The sequence below is a fragment of the Stenella coeruleoalba genome (assembly GCF_951394435.1).
Source record: "Stenella coeruleoalba genome assembly, chromosome: 12".
NCBI lineage: Eukaryota > Metazoa > Chordata > Mammalia > Artiodactyla > Delphinidae > Stenella > Stenella coeruleoalba.
This window is the reverse complement of record NC_137158.1, coordinates 68861982-68884195: the sequence shown is the minus strand read 5'-3', so window position 1 is coordinate 68884195 and position 22214 is coordinate 68861982. Positions and strand designations below refer to the sequence as shown.

Genomic DNA, 22214 nt, shown 5'->3' with positions numbered 1-22214 from the left:
GAGGAGAGAGACTATTGTGATAGTTTCATTTCAGTACTAATAGTGTTCTTGTTAAAATTATGAAAAAATATTATAGTTTTGAGAAAGTGTGTGAAGCTATTTGAGAGACAGAATTTGCTTATCTGATGCACAGATACGATTATTTTGGGGATATTGCTTAGCGTTGTTGCCCTTTGTACAATCATGTCCAAGGTTTGTGGCAGCTGTTGGGTACACATATCATTGGAAGTTGTACATAAGACTCTCCTTAAATAAAATAAAATCTGAAATACTAACATTTCCCCATCATTTAGAAAAGATGTGTTACATTCTCTTTTATCATCACTGTTAATGAGAATGAAATTTGTCAATTTGAAGTTCACATGCACTCATACCTGTTGCCATCTTCTGTGGGTGAGCTTTACAGGGAAGTCATACATGCGGCTTCTGCTGGCTGTTGCTGTGGCCTTCTCAGCACCACACCAAGACATGCACTCAGGAAAATTTGAGGAAAATGTTTTAATAGGGCTGGGATGAGTAAGTGACTCTCATTTTGGAGATGTAACACCAGTACTTCGTTTTTCTACTATTAAGCGTATTTTATTTTTCAAATCAAGTAGATTGATCATCTTGGAGAAGGAAGAATTGGTGGCAAAACTGAGAGCATATCACAGATGAAACTGTTACTTAACTTTCACTTACTCATATGTGGACGATTAGAATAAGAGTAGGAAAGAAGTTACCTAATTAGATTTGAAATTTTTAGTGACATAAATTAATAATTGTTTGTGGCAGCATACGTATTAACAATACCATATTAGAAGCAATATGTTTAAAATCTAGTTTAGCTAAACTAAACTATTGCCTATAATATTTTTGTATATCCACTGGGTTAGAATAGAAGCTTTTGGAAAATTAAAAAGTACTGTATATAAAGAAAGAATTTGCATTACAGTATGATAGACAATTAAAACACCGTAGCTTCTTTCAACACATATATCATGTTTGCTTACTATTCCTTAAGTTACTTAACAAGTATTTATCGAATGTCTGTTTATATGCCAAACACTGTTCTAAGAGCTGGAGATACAGTGGGAACAAGAAAGTTGTGGTTTCAGCCCTTGTGGGGGACACGCATCCATATTAATCCAATAATCATATGACTGTATAATTACAAACTATGCTTAAGTGCTACGCAGGAGAAGAGGAAGGTGCGAGGAGAGAGGAGAACGGGGCAGCTCTGTCTTTTTGGCGAAGGCAAGGAAAGATCTTCTGAGGAGGGTTGTGTTGAGCCCAGAGTGACTGATGAGAAGACATTAACTAAGTGAAGGGAGTTGGCGGGTTCTGCAGGTGGAGGGAGCAGCTTGCACACCGGCCCGTGATGGGCGGGATCATGGGTCCCATCAAAATCAAAGGAGCACTACTGTGGCTGGAGCACCTTCAAGAGCAAGGGAGGTGAAGGGGGAGAGTCGGTAGAGCCTTGCAGAGCCTTGGTTTAGGATTTTGGTCTTTATCCTAAGACAAATGGAATGGAAAGCCAAAGAAGTTGTTTGAGCATGGAGATGAAAGGGTCAGATTTGCTTTGTGAATATTACTCAGTCTGCTGGGGAACAAATTGGAGGGTGCCAAGAATGGATCTGGAGCTAGTCAAGAGGCTATCGCAGTAATCTAGGGAGTGGGTTGTTAACATTGGATTAATCCACTGCAGCGGAGCGGTGGAGGTGGAGAATGGGGAAAAGCGGGGAGATTTGAGAAATTTCCGTGGGGAGAAATAGAGGATTTGTTGGTGGATTGGATGTGGAGAGTGAAGGAGAGGAAATAGCCAAGAATGAATCCTGTGTGTGGCCTGTGCACCTGAATGGGCAGAGTTGCCATTCGTTGGCCTGAGAGGAGCCCGGTTTCAGGGAGTGGTGATGTTAGTTTTTGGATTTGTTGAGTGTAAAGTGGCTTTGAACTATCCATGTGGAGATGTCAAGTAGCCAGTTGCACATGTTCATCTAGAGGAGAGGATAGATTGGAGATAGAAATTTGGGAGCCATCAGCATATACATGGTAATTGAATTGGGGTAGATGAAAGGATGTAAAGGAGGATATTTAGTGTGAGAAGAAGAGAAGTCTTGGGGCCAACCCTGGAGAATCCCCAACTTTTAAAATCTTGAAACAAGGGCATGAGCCCACCAAGAAGATTAGAAAAGGCTGGCCAGAGAAGAAGAACAACAATAAAGAGAGTCCAGTGTCACAGCCTCAAAGTGAGGAGAGATGTTAGTTTTCCAGGGCTGCTATGACAAAGTACCATAAACTAGGTACCTGAAAATAGCAGACATTTATTTTCTCACGGCTCTGGATATTAGAAGTCTGAAGTCAAAATGTCAGCAGGGTTGGTTCCTTCTGAGGGCCATGAGGAAGAATATATTCCATGCCTCTCTGCTAGCTTCTGGTTCAGGCCTACAGTCCTGTGTTTCCTTGGCTGGTAGGTACATCACTGCAATATTGGTCTCCATCTTCACATGCTGTTCTCTCTGTATCTCTGTGTCTTCACATGGCATCTTCTCCTAAGAACACTAGTCATACTGGATTAGGGTCCCACTGTACTCCAGTATCACCTCATCTTAACTAATTATATCTGCAACAACTCTATTTCCAAATAAGGTTACATTCTGAGGTACTGGGGTTCGAACTTCAGTATCTTTTTTTTTTGGTAGGGTGGGGCCCCAATTCAAATATAAGCAGATGGACTCTGTGTGAGACCTTACAGGGAAGGCAGTGACAATTAAGACAGAGTTCCCATTCTGATACAATATTTTAGCACAGGTAGTGTTCTTCTGTCCAATGAGGTCCAAATAAAGTGAGTATGGTGGCTGAGATGAATGTGAAGGTGCAATAGAAAGAGGGAGGATAAGATGGGAAAAACATCTTAGAAGAAATGAAATTTGAATTGGGCCTTGACAGATGGGGTTCAGGATTTAAATTTGCAGACAGTCGAAGTGGAGGGGCCGTTATGGGGGAGAAAATCTGCCCAAAGTCTTGATCTAGAAAAATGTTCCCAGCCTTTAAAAAGTAGGAATCTGTTATGTGTAATTTAACATCAAAGAGCCATGCACCTACTGGTTTCCCTTTATATGAAGGGATATTAGATGTTTTGTTTGTTGCAAGGAGTCTTGTGGCATGAATAAGGCTGGGTTGTACATTCAGTTGCTTTAGTCAGCAGTTGCTTATTGAGAACTTACTCTGTGCCAGGCACAGTGCCAAGGGCTGGGGATAAATCAGAGTTTAAGTAGGTATTTCACCATCCTTCCCCACACCTCTGCATTAACCGTCATTCTAACACACAGTTTATGGTTAATAATAGGAGGATTTTATCTTACGACCGCATCCATTTTCAGAGTCATAAATTTAACTAATAATAATTGCACATCTTACTCAGGGCCAAGCACTATTCTAAATACTAACATTATGTTAACAAATTTAATCTTTACCAAAACCCCTATGAAATAGGTTCTACCATATCTCATAGGCGTTAAGGTGCCATCACTCGTAAGATGGCATTTGATGTATTTCTAAGAAAGAACCGTAAACCCTACAATTAATTGAAAGACGCTCTTGATGATAGCAAGACACCATCTGGCTTCAGAAATGTTGAAATAGGAAAACTATGCATATGTCTTAGAATTGGTGGACAACTTAAATTTGCTGGCATATGGTAACTGTCGTTAGTTGACAGATGAGGAAGTGGAGGCACCGAGAAGGTAAATAGCTTGCCCAGGGTTACACACGGATATGCAGTGATGCCCGGAGTCTAACACAGGGGGCTTAGCCATCCTGCTCCATCGCCTGTACCGCGACTGCAAAATCCAAGCACCTCCCCAGCGCCTTTGTTCATATACTGGGAGCCTGGTAGTGTTTCAGGACCCCAGGTTGACCAAGTTTGGGGGACGTTGTGGCAGAAAAGCTGTGTGCGGAGGTGCAACTTGCCGTTGGCGATTTGGCTAATCAAGCATTTGGCAGGGTGGGGCTTTTGGTTGGCTGCTTTTTATCAATCTAAAAATGAAGAAAGGCCATAATGATGAGCAAAGAAGATGGGGGTGAAGGTGAGGTGGGGGCAGGAGTGGGTGACTTTCTTGTGGAAAATGATGCGTCTACACGGGTTTGAAGTTTCGCTTCCTCTGTAGGCCACCTTAGCACCCCCTCTAGCCCTTATCTTGATCTCTCCGACTGTCATCACTTGTGCTCTCGCTTTTTTGCCTGGTTTCATTTCCTGTGAAGTTACCTTTCCCCTGGCCTAAGGTGGCCCTGAAGGTATCTTTAGCTTCCACGGCTTGTGGGAAAGTGTCCTGAAGCTTAATTAAGAACTGGAAACTGCATTAAAGTTGACTAAATAAAACCCTGAGTGGTGAAGTACAAATGTGATAACTTTTCCTTTTTAATTTTTCCATCTTCATAGACACATCCAGTGTGCCCTGATACATGGGTTGCCCCCCGCAACAGGTTTTTTCTTTTTTTAAAATGAGACCTTTAATTAATTAATTAATTAATGTATTTATTTATTGGCTGCGTTGGGTCTTCGTAGCTGTGCGCGGGCTCTCTCTAGTTGCGGCGAGGGGGGGCTACTCTTCATTGCGGTGTGCAGGCTTCTCATCGCGGTGGCTTCTCGTTGCAGAGCACGGGCTCTGGGCGTGCTCAGCAGTTGTGGTTTGCGGGCTCTAGAGCGCAGGCTCAGTGGTTGTGGCGCACGGGCTCAGCTGCTCCGCGGCATGTGGGATCTTCCCAGACCAGAGCTTGAACCCGTGTCCCCTGCATTGGCAGGCAGATTCTCAACCACTGCACCACCAGGGAAGCCCGCCCCAACAGGCTTTTAAAAAATATCAGATATTGTTCATATGTTAGATTATTTGAAACTATCCAAATGATAACATGAAGGAAATTTACTTTTTTTTTTTTTTTTTTTTTAGTGGTCCAGAGGAAGTTCTCAGAGTGAGAGAAAGGGTTCTCATTTGAATCCCAAGGCTTGAGGTTTTGAGGACAGTGTAATTGCATGAATAAGAATCAAACTGATACAAACTTTATTGAAAAAGCTTCTCCTAAGCTATGCTGTCCAATTCCCATAGGTCACTGAGAGCACTGGCTTTGTCACCCTGCACGGGGGTTGGGGTCAGTCTCTGTGCGCTGGCTGATGACACTGACGTAGGGTAGCTGACAGGTAGCCCAGTGCTTCTCTGGTTTATGATATCAGCTCAATACATTTTAGGACCTACTCCTAAAAGAATTTGATTTTTCTCCTTCTAAATATGCAGCACAAGCAATATTTCCATCTAAGCAGTTGCCACTTGGTAATGATTACAAAACCTTACCATGCTTTAGACCTTTTTCTGTCTTCCTTTCATTTCTATATTTTTACTCTCTGGATGTTCCCATTAATATTATGTTCTAACCTAGTAGTCTTTTTTTTTTTTTTTTTTGCGGTACGCCGGCCTCTCACTGTTGTGGCCTCTCCCGTTGTGGAGCACAGGCTCCGGACGTGCAGGCTCAGCGGCCATGGCTCATGGACCCAGCCGCTCCGTGGCATCTGGGATCTTCCCGGACCGGGGCACGAATCCGTGTCCCCTGCATCGACAGGCGGACTCTCAACCACGGCGCCACCAGGGAAGCCCCTTAGTAGTCTTTTAATTAAGAATATACCTTGTGTTTATGGAACTCTTATTGAGTTGGGTTGTGAGAGTGCTCAAGTGACCCCACTGGTCTGGAGGAGCTCACTGTAGGGGGAATGATGTGCACATAACTATCAAGCTAGGATGAAAACCACCATGAAAAGAGAAGTACGATGAGCAGAAGGGATTAATAGATGTCTGAGGAGCAAGCTATGAATTTCTACTCAAGGCACTTGGACAGGCTTAGTGGAAGGGAACAACACAGTTTGGTCAGTGTTGTTGGCATATGTTTAGAACTAGATGTAAATAACAACTGTTGTTTGTATTGGGATCTGTAGTTGTATTTTCGGAAGGAATGGTACTCTGGAGCAGTGGTGTCCAATGGAAGTCTGCAGCGATGGGACTGCCCTATATCTGCACTGGCCACAGGGTAGCTACTAACCCCATGTGGCTTTGGAGCACTTGAAATGTGGCTGGTGCACCTGAGGGACTAAATGTTTAACTTTATTTAATGTTAATTTTAAATTAAATTTAAACAGCTACCTGTGGTTATCATATTGGACACTACAGCCAGAGGAAAGATGTGTCTAGCTAACCCAGTATGGCGATTTGGAGTGGTCATTTTGATCACAAATCAAAGAGACTTTGATTATTTTTCAGCACAATTTGTCATAAATGCTAGTGCTGCTGGAGCAGTCATGAGATGCTAAAGTACAGTGACTCTTTATTAAGAAATAATGACTGGTTAGTTAAATTAGTCACACACTCGTGTGCATACGTGTATGCTCACATGTGGGCACGCACACACAGGTGTGTGCACGCGTGCATGCACACACACACAAAAACACACACACACATCTTCCCCCTGGCTTCTTGAAATGGAGGGAGGGAGAAACATAATGTTTTTGAATGCTTGCTGTTTTGAAGGACAGGTGATGAACTAATTACCCTTCTACCTGGGGCAGTGTCAGGCCGGGCAGAGAATCTCTGATGGAAGGAAAGGACCAGATCTGGAAAGGGCCTCAGATGATTCTTAGTTTCCTCATCTATAGACTGGGCGTAACAATACCTCCTCTGTCTGCCTCAAAAGATAATATGTATTTGTCAAAGCTCATTTTCAAGGTTCGCCCAAGCAATGTCTAAGATTTTGCTAACCCTGCATCTGGGCATTTCTCTGTGGAAGCAAGAGATATGATGATACGTATTTTCTTCTTTCTTAAGTGCCCTCTGGAAACCCCTACACCTCTTCAGAGGCTCGCGCTTGAAAATCTCTCCTTTTCAGTTCTGCCCCACGCTTGTCTTGGAGGTCTTCCTTTATGGGTTCCAGTGGTACTCTGCTCAGTCCTGGACTCGGCCCCTCTCAATGTTCATTTGCCCACCATACAGCGGAATGCTGCTGGGCCCCCACCAGCTCCCCCTGAATGCTGCGTGTGTCTATTTTAAAGCTTTTTCATTTGTCTGTGTTTTGTCTTCCTGGTCAGAATAGAAGCTTCCTGGGCAGCGACAGCTTTTCAGCGTTATTTTTAAAAAACTTTTTAAACTTAATTTTATCCAGTGCTTTGCAGAGGGTGGCACTTGGTAAGTGTGACAGGCTGATAGTGAAATAAGGACTTGGGTCTTTAAGCTCAGCCTGACATCTTCAATGAGCACTCTTTGATTATTCAGATCAGTGGTTTCAAGCTTTATCATGCTCAACAGGCTCCCGAGGTGCTTTAAAAAAGTTCAAGTTCTTAGGCTCTATAAATACGATTCACTAGGTCTGAGGAGGAGCATAGGAAACCTGAATTTTAAGAAGCAAATCAGGCAACTCTGATGCAGGTGATTTGAGGACTGCTCTTTGAGAAACATAGTCTATATGTTATGATACCATTTCCAAGTACTCTGCTTAAAGAAACCTTTTCTGACAGCAAATATATTTCTTTTAAGCAGAAGTGTGGGGTTTTTAATGTTTTTGTAATGTTTTTAGAAGGGGATGGGAGAAGAGGTGGGAAATTTTGTGGGTAGAACATTTGCTTAAACTGTCTTCTCAAATGCCTGTCTGGGTCAATAAGATAATAGAAATATCACATCAGAAAGAACGCCACGATTTCATCAAACCACAGTGATATAAAACACTTAATAAGCCATCACTTGGAGCTTATTTGTCCTTATTTGAGTCTCAGTTTTCACTGGCTCAGTGATCCAATCTTCTAGAGATGATCAGGAGCTGTACATTAGAGGGAAGGAGAAGAGTGTCGCTGGTAAAGGATGGCACACTGATTGCAAGAGTGATAGCGGACAGCCTGAAAGTGAAGAAGGAAATAGACAAACTGTGGAGATCAGACATAAGATCTTAAAAAGGCAAACAAAATATAGGCCAATGGGGAAGCCGAAGAGTGAAGGAGTAAGCAAATGCATGCATCTCAGTAGCTTGAGGAGGCATTACTGAGTTACCCCAGTTTACAGTAACTATTGGTTGATCTTTCTTCTTAGAATCTAAGTTCTACCGGGGCTGAGACCATGCTTATCCCATCTGGTACTGCATTTCCAGGGCTTAATGTACTCCTTGTCTTATAGGAGAGTCTCCATAAGTGTTTGTGTGTGTGTGCGTGTATAAGATTTGCTATAGTAATCTATGCTCATGATAATGACGCTAGTATTTTTCTAATAAATCAATATAAATAAATATGTAGGTTTTCTGGGTGATCTGTGTTCATGATAATGACCCTGAGAATTTTTTGGCTGAAAGCCAAGTACTTTTAACCTTTTTGATATATATTTTTTAAAAATCTCAAAAATTTTTGGTATGTGAAGGCTTATTTTACATCCTTAGTATGTAATTCATTCCCCAGCTCTGTACTCTTTAATATTGTTGCCCTTTCCTCTGCCCTGTTCATATTTAAATTGTCTTAAAATGCATGGGGTTTATTTTTCAGATTATAAATGCTCATGTATGTAGATACATACGAAAATATTTTGAATCATCAACCAGTGTACACTATACCAATGCCACGTGAACACAGCATATTTTAGTCTTCAAAAATATTCAGATAGATTTATGTATATAGATAGAAATCTGTATATACCAATTTGAAGATGTCTTTTTATATAGTTAATGCCAAATCATATTTTATATGGCTAATCATCCTTTGATATATCATAATGGTTTCCCTGGAGCATGACACATCTATTAAAATTGATATTTTAGCATGCATACTAATTAAGAAAATGTATATTATGTGCTAGGCAAAAACATGGGCTCCATATAGTAGAGAAAACCATATTTAGGTCCCTCCGAGATGGTATATCTCCTCTCCAGGTGTTTCTCATTTGTGTTTAAACTTGCTCTTTAGTAGGTTTTTGTTAACTGAAAAAGGAAAATTATTTCTTGATATTATATAAAGCAGGTTAAATTGTGCTGGCTTACTTTGTATTTTGTTTCAAAACTGTGCTTTTAATTGGTCATGTAGAATTGGGAATTCATTTTCTCAGAAGGTTGTGTCTTACTGGCAGGAGGAAGAGGTGAAGAGGAAATTGTCTTTTTCCATAAGTACATGTTTGGTCTTAGGCAAATTTTTTTTTTTTTTTTTTTTTTTTTTTTTGCGGTACGCGGGCCTCTCACTGTTGTGGCCTCTCCCGTTGCGGAGCACAGGCTCCAGACGGGCAGGCTCAGCGGCCATGGCTCACGGGCCCAGCCGCTCTGCGGCATGTGGGATCTTCCCGGACCGGACCACGAACCCGTGTCCCCTGCATCGGCAGGCGGACTCTCAACCACTGCGCCACCAGGGAAGCCCTTAGGCAAAATTTTGAAACAAGGAGAAGTGTGACTCTGAGAGTGACATCCTGCCATTTAGCAGCCCGTCCAACCTAGCGGGCCTGAGGGCATCAGGTTATCAAAATTTAGTCCTACGTTATCTATCACTATATTCCTTTCCAGTCTAAACTACTCCAACATTTCTAGTTCCTGAATCATCTGTTTCCATCCCAACCAAAAGTCCCAGTCAACAGTTACTTAAGTACCTGTCCTGATTTGGGCAATGAGCTTGGAACTGTGTAGAAAGAAAGGTGAATCCTATGCTATTTACATTTTCAGGGAGTATACATACAATCTAGGATTGCTTATAAGACATGCATAACGAACTCATTATACTGGAAGACAGAATATGCATAAAAGAGGCATAAACCAAATGAAATGAAAGTTCAAAGAAAAAGATTACAACCAATTGTAGGAACTGGAAAGGTTTTATGGACTTTGAAGAATGTTTAGCATCTTAAAAGCAGAGATGCTGTTGAGAGATGGCATTCCAGGTGAAGAGAATGTTACAGATGAAAGTAGGAGCACCCCGTATGGCTGCCTAAGAGTTGAATATTGCTAAACTTTTGAAGGCAGCATTCACATAGACTGTGATATAAATGGTGCCCCCTGTAGTTGTTCAGCATGGTGGCCGTGAGTGAAAGCCAGGAGGCAAGAAGTGTGCAAGGATAGGATCAGAGAATCATAAGGGGTATAGCCTGGACCGTATTGCGATGGATCTTTAATGAAAGAGTGAAGTTGTTTTACCCCTTTCACTGTGAGCTAAAAGGTCTTAAAACCTTCTCAAACGCTAAGATTCTATGATTTCTCTAATTCAGTTGGTGAGAGGGGCTGAGGAAGAGTTTTGAGCAATGGAGTGGCTCAAATTTTCAGAAGATGACACTATATATATATATATATATAGATAGATAGATAGATAGATAGATAGATATATGGTGAAATGAATTGAGAAATTACTAGACTTCAGATGTGTATAAAGTGATTCTGCCATCTAAGTGATGCTGGAGTAATACATCAAACTGGGGCTCTGAGGGGTCACAAGATTATTCCCAAACCAGCCCACCCTTACTTTGATACATCTTTACTTCTTCCATATCACACTAAGACTTCATTTTTTTTTTTTGCGGTACGCGGGCCTCTCACTGTTGTGGCCTCTCCCGTTGCGGAGCACAGGCTCCAGACGCGCAGGCTCAGCGGCCATGGCTCACGGGCCCAGCCGCTCTGTGGCATGTGGGATCTTCCCTGACTGGGGCACGAACCCGTGTCCCCTGCATCGGCAGGCGGACTCTCAATCACTGCGCCACCAGGGAAGCCCAAGACTTCATTGTTTTGATCTCTTATTTGGCATCCTTGTTAATAAGCTTTGCTAGACTTTCAACTTCAGTATTTCTTTCACCGTTTATGTCTTGTCTTATCTTTATGTATATCATGTACCTTCTGCCTGCACTTTTGGAAATAGACCTTTCTGAGTTGGTCCTAGGCTTGGACTCTGTCCTGTGAACTGCCTTAGTGGGCAGCCTCTTGATCACAGCTGTTTGTTTCTGGATTTCGATTCCCTTCTTTAGCTCCAGCTCCATGAATCAGGAGCCCAAGAAGGAGGCCTGTTATTAGGCTGTTGGAATAGGATAGGGACAGTCATCAGGCTCAAACTACAGGAGTGAACGTGGAAAGTAATTCATTAATTCATCAAATGTTTATTGAGCCCTCTTGAGGGTAAGCACGGGCCTTGTGTGGCTTCCCTGACTGGTCCTGCTTTCATTTCTTTGGCCCTTCCTCCCTTCCAATGCTCTAAGAAGTTTAAGATTTTTTTCACAACAGCTGAGTCTCTCTGGGAGTATCAGCAAGACTTCTGGTAGTGTTAGAAGGCAACAACCCGGGGACAGCAGCAACTGGTTTTATTTTTGGTTTTCCTCAGTCAGGTGTTTGTAAGTTGAGAACTGCCTGTATTCAAACAACGTGATTTGGTAGCATGTCATGAACTCCCGTAGAAATAATGGATGTGGTACAGTTAAAAGGATAACAAGGAGCCATTCCTAACATCACAAGCTATACAGTAAATGTTTAAAGACCTGGCTGTGGATTAATGGCTCTGAGGACACAGATATGCTATGGGTCCTTCACAGTCTCATTTTGTGTAAAATTTGAGTCTTGCTTTGGGTACAGAGATCCGGCCGTGGGTGAACTTGCCCGGGGAGTAGTCATTGTCTCATGGTAGGTACTGGTTGATGCATTTGGGAGATTTTATTTAGGAACTCATTAGATTACTGCATTCATTTGTTCTAGTCAAGTTTTAACTTTTATCCCTCATGCACTCTTATGAAACAAATAAATAAAAGATATAACTATCCAATCACCTTTTACAATCTATCGATCTGATTTTTAGGTTTTCCTTGTATACTCCTGATCTTTGCTCATAGCCCCACATTTGAAATAGTTATAATCATGATATTGATATAGCCCTTATTTTCAAAACCGTATTTTCATAAACACTTTCCATTTTGCTAATTTCTGTACTCTAATTTTTCTTTTCTTTCTTTTTTTTTTTTTTTTTTTTTTTTTGCGGTACGCAGGGCTCTCACTCTTGTGGCCTCTCCTGTTGCGGAGCACAGGCTCCGGATGCGCAGGCTCAGCGGCCATGGCTCACGGGCCCAGCCGCTCCGCGGCATGTGGGATCCTCCCGGACCGGGTCACGAACCTGTGTCCCCGGCATCGACAGGCGGACTCTCAACCACTGCGCCACCAGGGAAGCCCCTAGCTATTTTTGAAAAATAAATTTCTATGAGCTCTTTACATATTATAAATATTAATTCTTTTTTTTTTTTTTTTTTAGTGTCAACAACTTTTATTACCACTTACATATTTCATAGGAAAGGGAATGTAGCAATCAAGTCAGAGTGGTGTAAAAACGCAGGTCGGCCCGTGTTCCTCCATTGACACCCGGGGCAGGCTCTCCGCGACATCAGGCACAGCAGCTGCACTTGTCCGAGGCCCCTTTGCAGACGCAGCCCTGGGCACACTTGGCGCAGCCCACGGGGCAGCAGGAGCAGCAGCTCTTCTTGCAGGAGGTGCATCTGCAGGCTTTGCAGCTGCAGGAGCCAGCACAGCTGCAGGAGCCGCCAGTGGGGCAGGAGCACTTGGGGTCCATCTGGAGGAGAAGTGAGGCCCGAGGTCCAAAGCAAGGGGCAAAGCCGCTTCACGGGTCCGGTGGGGACCGTGTATATAAATATTAATTCTTATTACTTTTACTTGGTTCTAATATTTCTCAATGGGATTTAATTTTGTTTTGTTATTTTGTAAGTTTAACAATTTTAGCTTAGTTTTATCTGGTGTATCTATTTCTGATTAGTATTTGATGAATGCTTTCAAAGTTTTTTAAAAATTATAGTCATAAAGGTAGTGCAGTTCTCTGCTTATTATTCATGTTGCTTCTTGGTCTACTGTCAAGTGTATTGGATTCTTAAAGACATGTATATTCTAAAATCATGGAATGATCAAGCCAGAGGGAAATCATCAGCTTATATTTTTAATATTTGGAGGATCTAACAAATAATATTTCCCATATCTACAGATAAATGTAGATTTCCAGATGAGAGTTTAGAAAGTAGATGAAAATTACATTTAAGACCTGAATACAGTGAAGCTGGTTGGTAAATTAAGAAATATATTTAACTTCAGGGTTTAATAACAAAAAGTTGTATCATGTTTATAAAACACTTTAAAAACACTGTTTGAAAATCAATTTTTCCATGTGTTTTTGAGCATTTATGACACTGCTTTCCAGTGTCCTAATTTTAAAATTTAAATATAATTTCAGAAATGTGGCTTCAAATCATTGGTCATTTGCAAAAATAACTTTAGTGGCCTCTTATTGATTATCTAAACTGTGTCTTGTTGTTGGTTTTCTTCTTCTGAGGCTCAGATTCTATTATGTAACTGGGGTATACTTTTGGAATTTATAAAGCACTTCAACATTTTTTTTTATTGGTTTAATTGATCTTATAATCATTTAAAAATAACCTCAGTTACCTGATAAATATTTAGTTTATTGGTAATAGTTGAGCAGTTTTATTTCTCAACTGATTTAGAAATAGGTGTCCAATATATCTTCCAGTATTTCATTACAGGGAGGAAGAATTTAAAAAGCTAATGAAAGGTTGTTTCCTTTAAGTAATTTTAGAAGAGAAATTGCTATATCAAAAATATAAATGGGGCTTCCCTGGTGGCGCAGTGGTGGAGAGTCTGCCTGCCGATGCAGGGGACACGGGTTCGTGCCCCGGTCTGGAAGGATCCCACTTGCCGCGGAGCGGCTGGGCCCGTGAGCCATGGCCGCTGAGCCTGCGCGTCCGGAGCCTGTGCTTCTCTCGGCAACGGGAGAGGCCACAACAGTGAGAGGCCCGCATACCGCAAAAAAACAAACAACAAAAAAAGGGTAAACAAAATCATCAAAACAGTAGTTAGGTTGGTTTTAATACATCACAGAGAAGGAGGAGTCATTCCAGTTGTGTGCTTATGACATATCAGCATACTCTTACCCTGGGTCAATAGATATGATAATCACAGTTTGCTCATGGTTACTGAACTGATAAATTATGGTGTGGGATGTGAAATTGAACCAATTCAATTAGGAAGGCTCAGAATGAAGTTTGAGGCAAGTTAGGATTGACAGATGAGAACAAATGAATAATAAACTATTCTTACAGACTATTATAGGTTCAGTTTTACATTTTTAATATCTTCAGTATTGGTAAAGATGTTCTTGCATGTGGGACTTTTTCTTTTGAGGGGTAAAAAAGGGCAATTTATCTTCTTTGATCACATGATCAATTTCATTGAGCTGCTTTATTTTCACTCAGAAAGAGGATAGGAACTAATATCTATAACGTGTTACTGTTTAGACCAAAGTATGCTAAAGGGAAATTTGTCAGTTCTGATAGTGTTTGGAATGGAGTATGACATTCATCTCTGATTCTGCACCTACTGTATTTTCTCATAGGTTTTATTTTTTCATTTCAAGTTTGCTGTCCCATTGCTCATGCTGAACAACAGACTTACAGAATCATATCTAATATATTATTGAAGGAAAGTATATGTGACACTGCGAACTTTTGACTCTCGTATTGTTTTCAAATGTTATTTACTAAGTTTTCCATGAAATGATTTTTAAGGAGAATCAAAGGGATTCTCTGGCATAAAAAGGATTGATAAATCATATTTGGGAATGATGTTATAATGATTTCCATTATAACAAATGGAAAACAAAACAAATGGAAAACAAAAGAACATGTGTCTTCCAACTCATCTACTTCCTACTCATCTATTTCCTACTTCCTCATTTGGAGGTTCTTGTCAAATACACTAGTTGGAATCCAGGCAGGGCGAATTGATATTGTAAGTCTTAAAAGTACAAGAAGCTCATGTTTTGTATTGATACAAGCTCTTGTATTTATATTTAGTCTTCAGTGAGTGAGCTTGTACATCTTGCTCAGTTTTTGTCTCTGTCCTCATTCCCCAATGCCAGGCCGCCATTCTGTCTCCTTATAATATAACAAAATGACCAATCAGTGTTAGGACACTTTGAGTGAAAGAGATGCTCAGAGACTCATTTAAGCAGCAAATTTTCACAGAGATGTGGTTTAGTTTTGGCTATCGTTTACTTTATTTTGGTGGAATAATCAGCAAGAAAACAAGAGAGGAGTGAAATAGATGCAAGAGAGGAATATTGTGGACTTCAAGAAGGCATTGTTGGTTGATAACTCTTTCTTGAAAAACGAGCCCCAAAGTGTGCCCCCATAGTGGCGATTTCTTTTGTTTTGTTCTCTTAATTGATATCGGATAGTCAGAATCAGTATGGGAATAAAAGGGAATCACTTGAGTCATCTGCCTGAGTAGGGAGACTCCATATAAGTGAAGTCTCTGAGTCTAGATACTCTATACAAAGGAAGCACTATGTTTTATTTCAGAATTTCTTGAATTTACTCTTGACAAGAATGCCCCCGAGCCTGTAAATTATTATCATTGTTGTTACTAAGTGGCATAGATGAGAGACTGAACTTAATAAATAATCATTTAAATTATATATTCAATCAACAGCAAGGGCACATCTATTAAAAGTGTTTTCTGGGGCTTCCCTGGTGGCACAGTGTTGAGAATCTGCCTGCCAATGCAGGGGACACGGGTTTGAGCCCTGGTCTGGGAAGATCCCACATGCCGCGGAGCAACTAGGCCCGTGAGCCACAATTACTGAGCCTGTGCGTCTGGAGCCTGTGCTCCGCAACAAGAGAGGCTGCGATAGTGCGAGGCCCGCGCACCGCAATGAAGAGTGGCCCCCACTTGCCGCAACTAGAGAAAGCCCTCGCACAGAAACAAAGACCCAACACGGCCATAAATAAAATAAATAAATAAAATTAAAAAAAAAAAAAGAATGATCCATCCTTTTAAAAAAAAAAAAGTGTTTCCTGACATGAAAAAATATTATATTTTTACATCATTGTTTGCATTGCCTTCAAAGGATGATTACAGCATTTGTTCAGGGTATAGTTTTTATGGTTCAACAGCCCAAAGTCTTAAATCTTGTGCCTGGGTAGATTTTGTGTTGTACAGTAGTAATTCTGTAAATTATTTACAATAAAGGGGAAAACACTGGAGAAAAGATCTATCTGTGTACTGCTCCCAGTTTTACAACAAGGGAATACTGTTAAAGTTCCAAAGTAGCTTCAGTAGTTCAGTAGCTGAGCTATTCCATCCCCCTCCCCCCTCTCCAACATCCTGTTTCATCACAAATATTTATCATTATATTCATTGGTTCTCCACCCGCCTTGTGGACTGTTGTGCTTGCTGTCACCCGGCCAAGAGGCTGGGGAATGCCTATCCACAAACAGCATGGGGTGTCTGGCTAGGGTGCTCACCAGGTCCTGTAACTGGCTAACACTGAATTGTCGTCACTGTTGTGCCATTGAAATCCATGTAGAGTCAACCTATTTAAATAATTACCAGAATCACCAATAGCAGGCATGTTGCTGCTAGTCATAGTGAAAATATACATACTGTTTGTGGTGAGAAAAAAACTGAAGTCTACAGCATTTGGAGATGTCATTCTGATGTGTTATGGAAGCATTAAAATTAAAGAAAAAGAAAAATGACTATTTAAACAAAATTACTGCCTAAAAACACTAGTCTGTTTGACTGCTTGGTTAACAGTTTAAAAGACTTGTCTGGTTTTCCTGAAAAGTCCATTTAGTATTAACTGGCTACTCACTTTTAAAATATTAAATGTAAACTAACACAAAATACAATACGATAGATAATAACATACATAGCATACCGCGGCATACCCCGCTTGTTTCAGAAGGGATGGATTTTTTTGAAGAGTATTGGCCAGGAATTTTGTAGACTGGAGTTATGGGTTTTGGGGAAGAAGACCAGAGAAGGTGCCCTTCTCATTGCATTATATTATGGGATGTGTCCTGTCAACATAACTGATCACCGTGATATTAACCTTGATCACTTGGTTAAGGTAGAGTCTGCTAGGGTTTCCACTGTAAAGTTACTACTTTTCTCTTTCCATGTTCTGTTCATTGGAAGTCAGCCCACACTTAAAGGGAGAATAATTAAGCTTTACCCCTTGGAGGGAGGGAGTATCTACATGATTTATTTATTTTGGTATGGACTCATAAATATTTATTCTTTTATTCTTTCGGTTATCATCCAGTGCTAATCACTCTTTATTTTGTTGCTCATAAGCTTATTTTAAACTTTTTAAATTGTATTTTGCTTAGCCATCTGGTATTCTGTGTAGCTTGGTGCCTCACGCATCACCCGTCTTTTTGGCCTGTCCCACCTCCACGTGTTTATGTTCTTTCTTCAAACCAAGAGATTTGGTTTTGCAGCTTTGGTTAGCACTTAAGGTCATTTTCATAGTCAAGTCTTAATGTATGCACTGTGGGAGGAGAAGTCATAACACAAAACTTCTTGTCAGCAGATTGGCGAACTTACCTGAGAAACTGAGACTCAAGATTGTGAGAATGTGTGACTAGGACCGAAAGCAGATTTCCAGGTAGGAAATCAAAATGATTTTCTTTAACTCCTTTGCACTTGACTTTGTAGAACTCAAATCACCATTTCTTGTGAGATGCAAAATTCCAAAAGGAGGGGTGGCATAAATATTGGGGTTGCATTAGCAAATCACGTTGTGTTCCTCTTTTAGATTCTTTTTAAGATTCTTTTATTTGATTTTTAAACAGTAAGGTAATAGCTGAGCTTTGAAATGAAACCCAAGGGGAGCTTGCAGAAGTCTATCTGTATTTGCAAAATTATTATAGATATGATTTTGAACGTTGAGGCCTATTGAGAAGTACCCATCAGAGTACAAAATAATATTCAGATTTTTCATGTCAGAGAACAGCTGTGGTTACAGGATGTTTTATGTATTTCACAGAATATTTACTAAATACGGATTGATTTCTATTTGGCATTTCTCATCAACTCCCTTAAGATGTGATAAGGTCATAAACTCTGTTAGAAAGGAGGGGCTCAGGGAGAGGAAGCTCCCAGATTGCATATGTGCTCGAGTTTCTGCATACTAATGTTACCAAAACAAGCATCAGTTTGCCACTGTGGCAGTCTTACAAAGAGTAAGTTAAAAAAAAAATCGAGCTCATGTGAACACGAAGACAAGCAACTGAAAATCTGGAATACAACTAGAGTTAACATCATGCAGTGATTCTTACCTTTGCTGTTGGAAGTATAAAAGCAGCGTGATCCCTCCAGCTAAATTACAGAGATTTCAACTCCATGGGAACATGAAGAACCTATCTGTCAGAGGGTGTGTGTACACAAATGCTTTCAAAGCACGGGGGTGGGAATGAGTTTGGGGCGGGCACGGTGGCCGGGGCACAGAGACCAACCCTCCAAGTCTTGCCCACGCATTTTTATGTCTGTATTATAATAAGGCCTTTGTGCAAGGAGGCTAGATAGAACTTCATGTCTGCTGCCTTCTGGACTTTTACATGATCTAGCTGCCATCACCCACCTCCCTTGTCTCTTCAGAAAGGAGGCAAGAAAAGGCAATTAAAGAATACTGCGGGGAGGGAAATGCTCCTCCCCGTTTTGCTTTTTGGAATGTCAACAGAGTTATGGCTTTTCTGTGTGTCTCTAGGGGTAGTTGGCTGCTTCTGTCCACCGTCTTTTTCTAGGGAGAGGCTTTGAATTGCAGTCTTCACGTAGTGGGGGGCTCCTGAAAGCTGTAATCAGCTTCCTCCTTTGTGGGGAGGAGTGCTTTCTGGTGGTCATCTGGTGTCCTGCCTTCTACTTAAGGCCCCGGGGATGGCGTGGAGTGATTGGTGAATGAAGTATCCCTGCCCACCATTACTTGGCCTCTGTCTCAACTCTGAAACTTCAAGTCCCTTATCGAACTTGTGCCTCACAGCCACGCTCATCTCCGTCAATCCCACCAATCCTTTGGTTAGTTTCTTCACTTGAAGAGATAACTTCACAACCCGACTATTTATTATTTGTCCATGTCCCTGTCCTGTATTTTGGGAATGACAGAAAAGTCTGGAAAATGTTTATTTTTGCTGTACTTCAGTTTAGCTGATCCGTGGGATAAATCAGATGTCCTGCTCTGTCTTGGTTAGCTCTGAGAATAATCTCTAATAAGTCTTAGACCATTTTTGTACCACTTAAAATTTGAGGTTGAGTTTGGATGGCTCTCTGCACCAGGTTCAGAGATACAAATCTTTACTCTTTTCCTTTCACTCCTAAAGGTTATGCATGCCCAACCTCATGGATGGCTCTGTGGTGGTAGAAGGAAATTATTGATGAAAGGCCTGAGGATTTTATGTGCCTGGGGGCATAATAGCTAAATGTTTTCAACTTACACTTTGGGCCACACTCATCATTTCTTCACCCAAAGAAATGATCTATTTCCCCCATTGTTTCTGCTTGAAACATTCTTTCTGGCTTTACTCTTAAAAATAAATGATCTGCAACTAAGATGACATACACCCACATACCATCAGTTTCATTTATTAATTAATTTATGACTTTACTATTTTTGATTTACTTTTGTGTGCTGGCCTGAGCAGCCGAAACACAACTGGTAAGTGTCTGAGCTAATGTTCTAGAAGTAAAGTGCAGACTGCAAAATATTGCAATGCATTGAAATGGGCTGTAAGAGAAAATACACAAAGCCTAGCTGTGACATAACAGGGAATCAAGTTCTGCTGGGGGACTTGATAGAGGAGTAAATTCTAGAGCTGCATCTCGCAAGCTGCATTGCAGTCTGTCTAGAAGGCAGCACAAGGAAAGGCATTCTAGGAAGACAGAGCCCTGGCATGCAAAGAACCAAAGACATAAAACCAACAAGTAAATCTTCATATGGCTGGATTACAGGGTATAGGGAGAGGATGGATGTCACGAGGGAAGGATCTGGAATGCTCGGCAGGAACCAGGTCAGGGAAGGTATGCCATGCTTTATGTTGGAGCTCTATCCTATAGGCAAGGAGGAGAGACACGTTCAGATTTGCGTTTTACCAGGAGCTCTCAGGCCGCAGAATTAGAGAATGAATTAGCGGGACCCAAGCCTACACTGGAAGACATAGTTTGCAGACAGTTACAGTAATCTTCAAAAGAAACAACTGGAGGCCTGAACTCATGCTGGGATATTCAGAATAGTGAGCACAGGATGGATTTGCAAGTCTGGGAAACAGTACTAGTGACTGAGTCAGTGTGAAGGATGAGGGAAAGAGAAGGCAGTTCTCAGGACTCTAGCTGGACCACAAGGTGAAGAGGGATGACATTGCCCGGGATGAGAAATACAGGAAGATGAGCAGGCCTTTGAGAAAAGCAGTGACCTGCATTTTAAACTTGTTCTATCTATCGTCATGTGTGGTCTATGGAAGGATCGCTGGTTTGGGGATCAGAAAGAACCTGAGTTTCAATTTTACTTCTCCAATTTATCTCCTGTGTAGTTTTAGGTAAGTTACGTAACCTCTGGGGTCCTTAAGTTTCCTGGTCTGTTAAGTGGGCGCTAGTAGTTACTAGCTTGAAGCCCATTGGTGAGGGAGAAGAGAGATAATCTATGTAAAGCTCCTGACTCAAAGCCAGTTTTTAAATAAAGGGCAGATTCTTATCTCTGCTGTGGTCTGTAGGCAGATCTTGAAACCTGGAGCCTAGAGGGGAGGCTGAAAATGCAGTCTTCAGATTCAAAAGCATAGGGAAGAACAGAATTTATCAGGGGCCAAGGCAGCCTGCCCATTCATTCGTCCAGAATCAGTTGTTCAGAGCTGGTGTGTGTCAAGTTCTGTGCAAGAACTAGGGAAGTTAAGACGAAAAAGACTGTCTCTGGCCTCAAGGATCTTAGAGCCTATAAGGGTGACACAGGGAAGGGAATCAAGAGTGTTCTGAATAAGAAGAGGATCAGGGCAAATCAATATATCCAGATTTTAAAAGTTGTGTAGGGCTTCCCTGGTGGCGCGGTGGTTGAGAACCTGCCTGCTAATGCAGGGGACACGGGTTCGAGCCCTGGTCTGGGAGGATTACCACATGCCGTGGAGCAACTAGGCCTGTGAGCCACAACTACTGAGCCTGCGCGTCTGGAGCCTGTGCTCCGCAACAAGAGGGGCCGCGATACTGAGAGGCCCGTGCACCGTGATGAAGAGTGGCCCCCGCTCGCCGCAGCTAGAGAAAGCCCTCGCACAGAAACGAAGACCCAACACAGCCAAAAAAGTTGTGTAACCTAACATATATTCATAAAAAGACATATACAGTTGGATGAATTTTCATGAACTAAAGAGCAGATCAAAAAACAGGACATTATTAGCATTCCAAGAGCACTTCTCTTGTCTTTTTCCAGCACAAGGGTAACTATCATATAGATTTTGCCAACTTTTGTACCTTACATGTATGGAATCATACCATACGCTGTGTTCTCTTTTGTTTCTGGCTTCTTTCACTTACCAATACGTTAGCAAGATTCATTCATGTTTCGGGATGTAACAATCATTGTCTCATTGTTGTATGGAATCCCACTGTATGAATTTACTACAATTTATTCATTCTGCTATTAATGAATTTGGGTTTTGTTTTTGGCTATTACAGATAATGCTTGTGTGAATATCTTAGTACATATCTGTTGGGTGTATTCCTAGGGGTGGAATTGCTGGATCTCAGGGCTTGTACATATTTAGTGTTAGTAGTTAACAACCACACACTTTTTCAAAGTGGATGTGCCAATTTATACTCCTTTCAACAATACCTGAGCGTCCTAATTGCCCCCACCCTGCTGTGGTATTTTCATCTTTCTCATTTTGACCATTTTCATGGTTATGTAGTGGTATAGCCTTGTAGTATTAGTTTTCATTTCTCTGATGATTAATGAAGTTGAGCCCCTTTTCATAAGTTTTTGGCTGTTTTATGCTCTCTTTTATAAAGTGCCTGTTGAAATATTTTGTTCACTTTTCTATTGAACTTTCTGCCTTTTTGAAGCATCAATTTTAAACAATGAGAATTATTTACAAAGGACCTACCAAGAGCTATTCTAGCAGGGGGATCAGAGGAGAGGACAGTAGAGTCATACTTTTGCCCTCATAATCTTGACCAGTCTTTCCAAAAGGATGGCTGGGCACAGGAGGAGTGAGATGATTGACAGATAGAGGTGGGACCCAGAGAGCATTTTTGCATAGATGTGAACCTATGTATGTGTGCTACCAATATAGAGCCACTGGAGAGGGAAAGGTGGTTGATGTAAAGGAAAGGTGATCATTGATTGAGCAGAATGCTGGAGCAGCCAGAGTGCTCTT

The 22214-nt window shown here is 41.3% G+C and overlaps 2 protein-coding genes across 17 annotated transcripts in view; one reads left to right on the top strand and one right to left on the bottom strand.

Moving 5' to 3' along the window:
* Positions 1–22214, top strand: part of HIVEP2 (HIVEP zinc finger 2) — a 192806-nt gene that overhangs the window by 28108 nt on the left and 142484 nt on the right. For 11 of the 16 annotated variants that reach the window (XM_079939538.1, XM_079939530.1, XM_079939547.1 and 8 more), the window contains one exon: positions 17396–17470. The exons of 4 other annotated variants lie outside the window; for them this stretch is intronic. The gene's annotated coding sequence lies outside the window, so the exon portion shown is untranslated. Of the gene's footprint in view, positions 1–17392; positions 17471–22214 lie in introns of all 16 variants that reach the window. One more of the 16 variants, XM_079939541.1, reaches the window with a different exon arrangement.
* Positions 11981–12562, bottom strand: LOC307195436 (metallothionein-1E-like; the record flags this gene model as incomplete). The annotated part of the gene is made up of 1 exon (XM_079939551.1): positions 11981–12562. The coding sequence occupies one exon, from the start codon at positions 12560–12562 to the stop codon at positions 12377–12379; it is 186 nt and encodes a 61-aa protein (XP_079795677.1). The 3' UTR covers positions 11981–12376.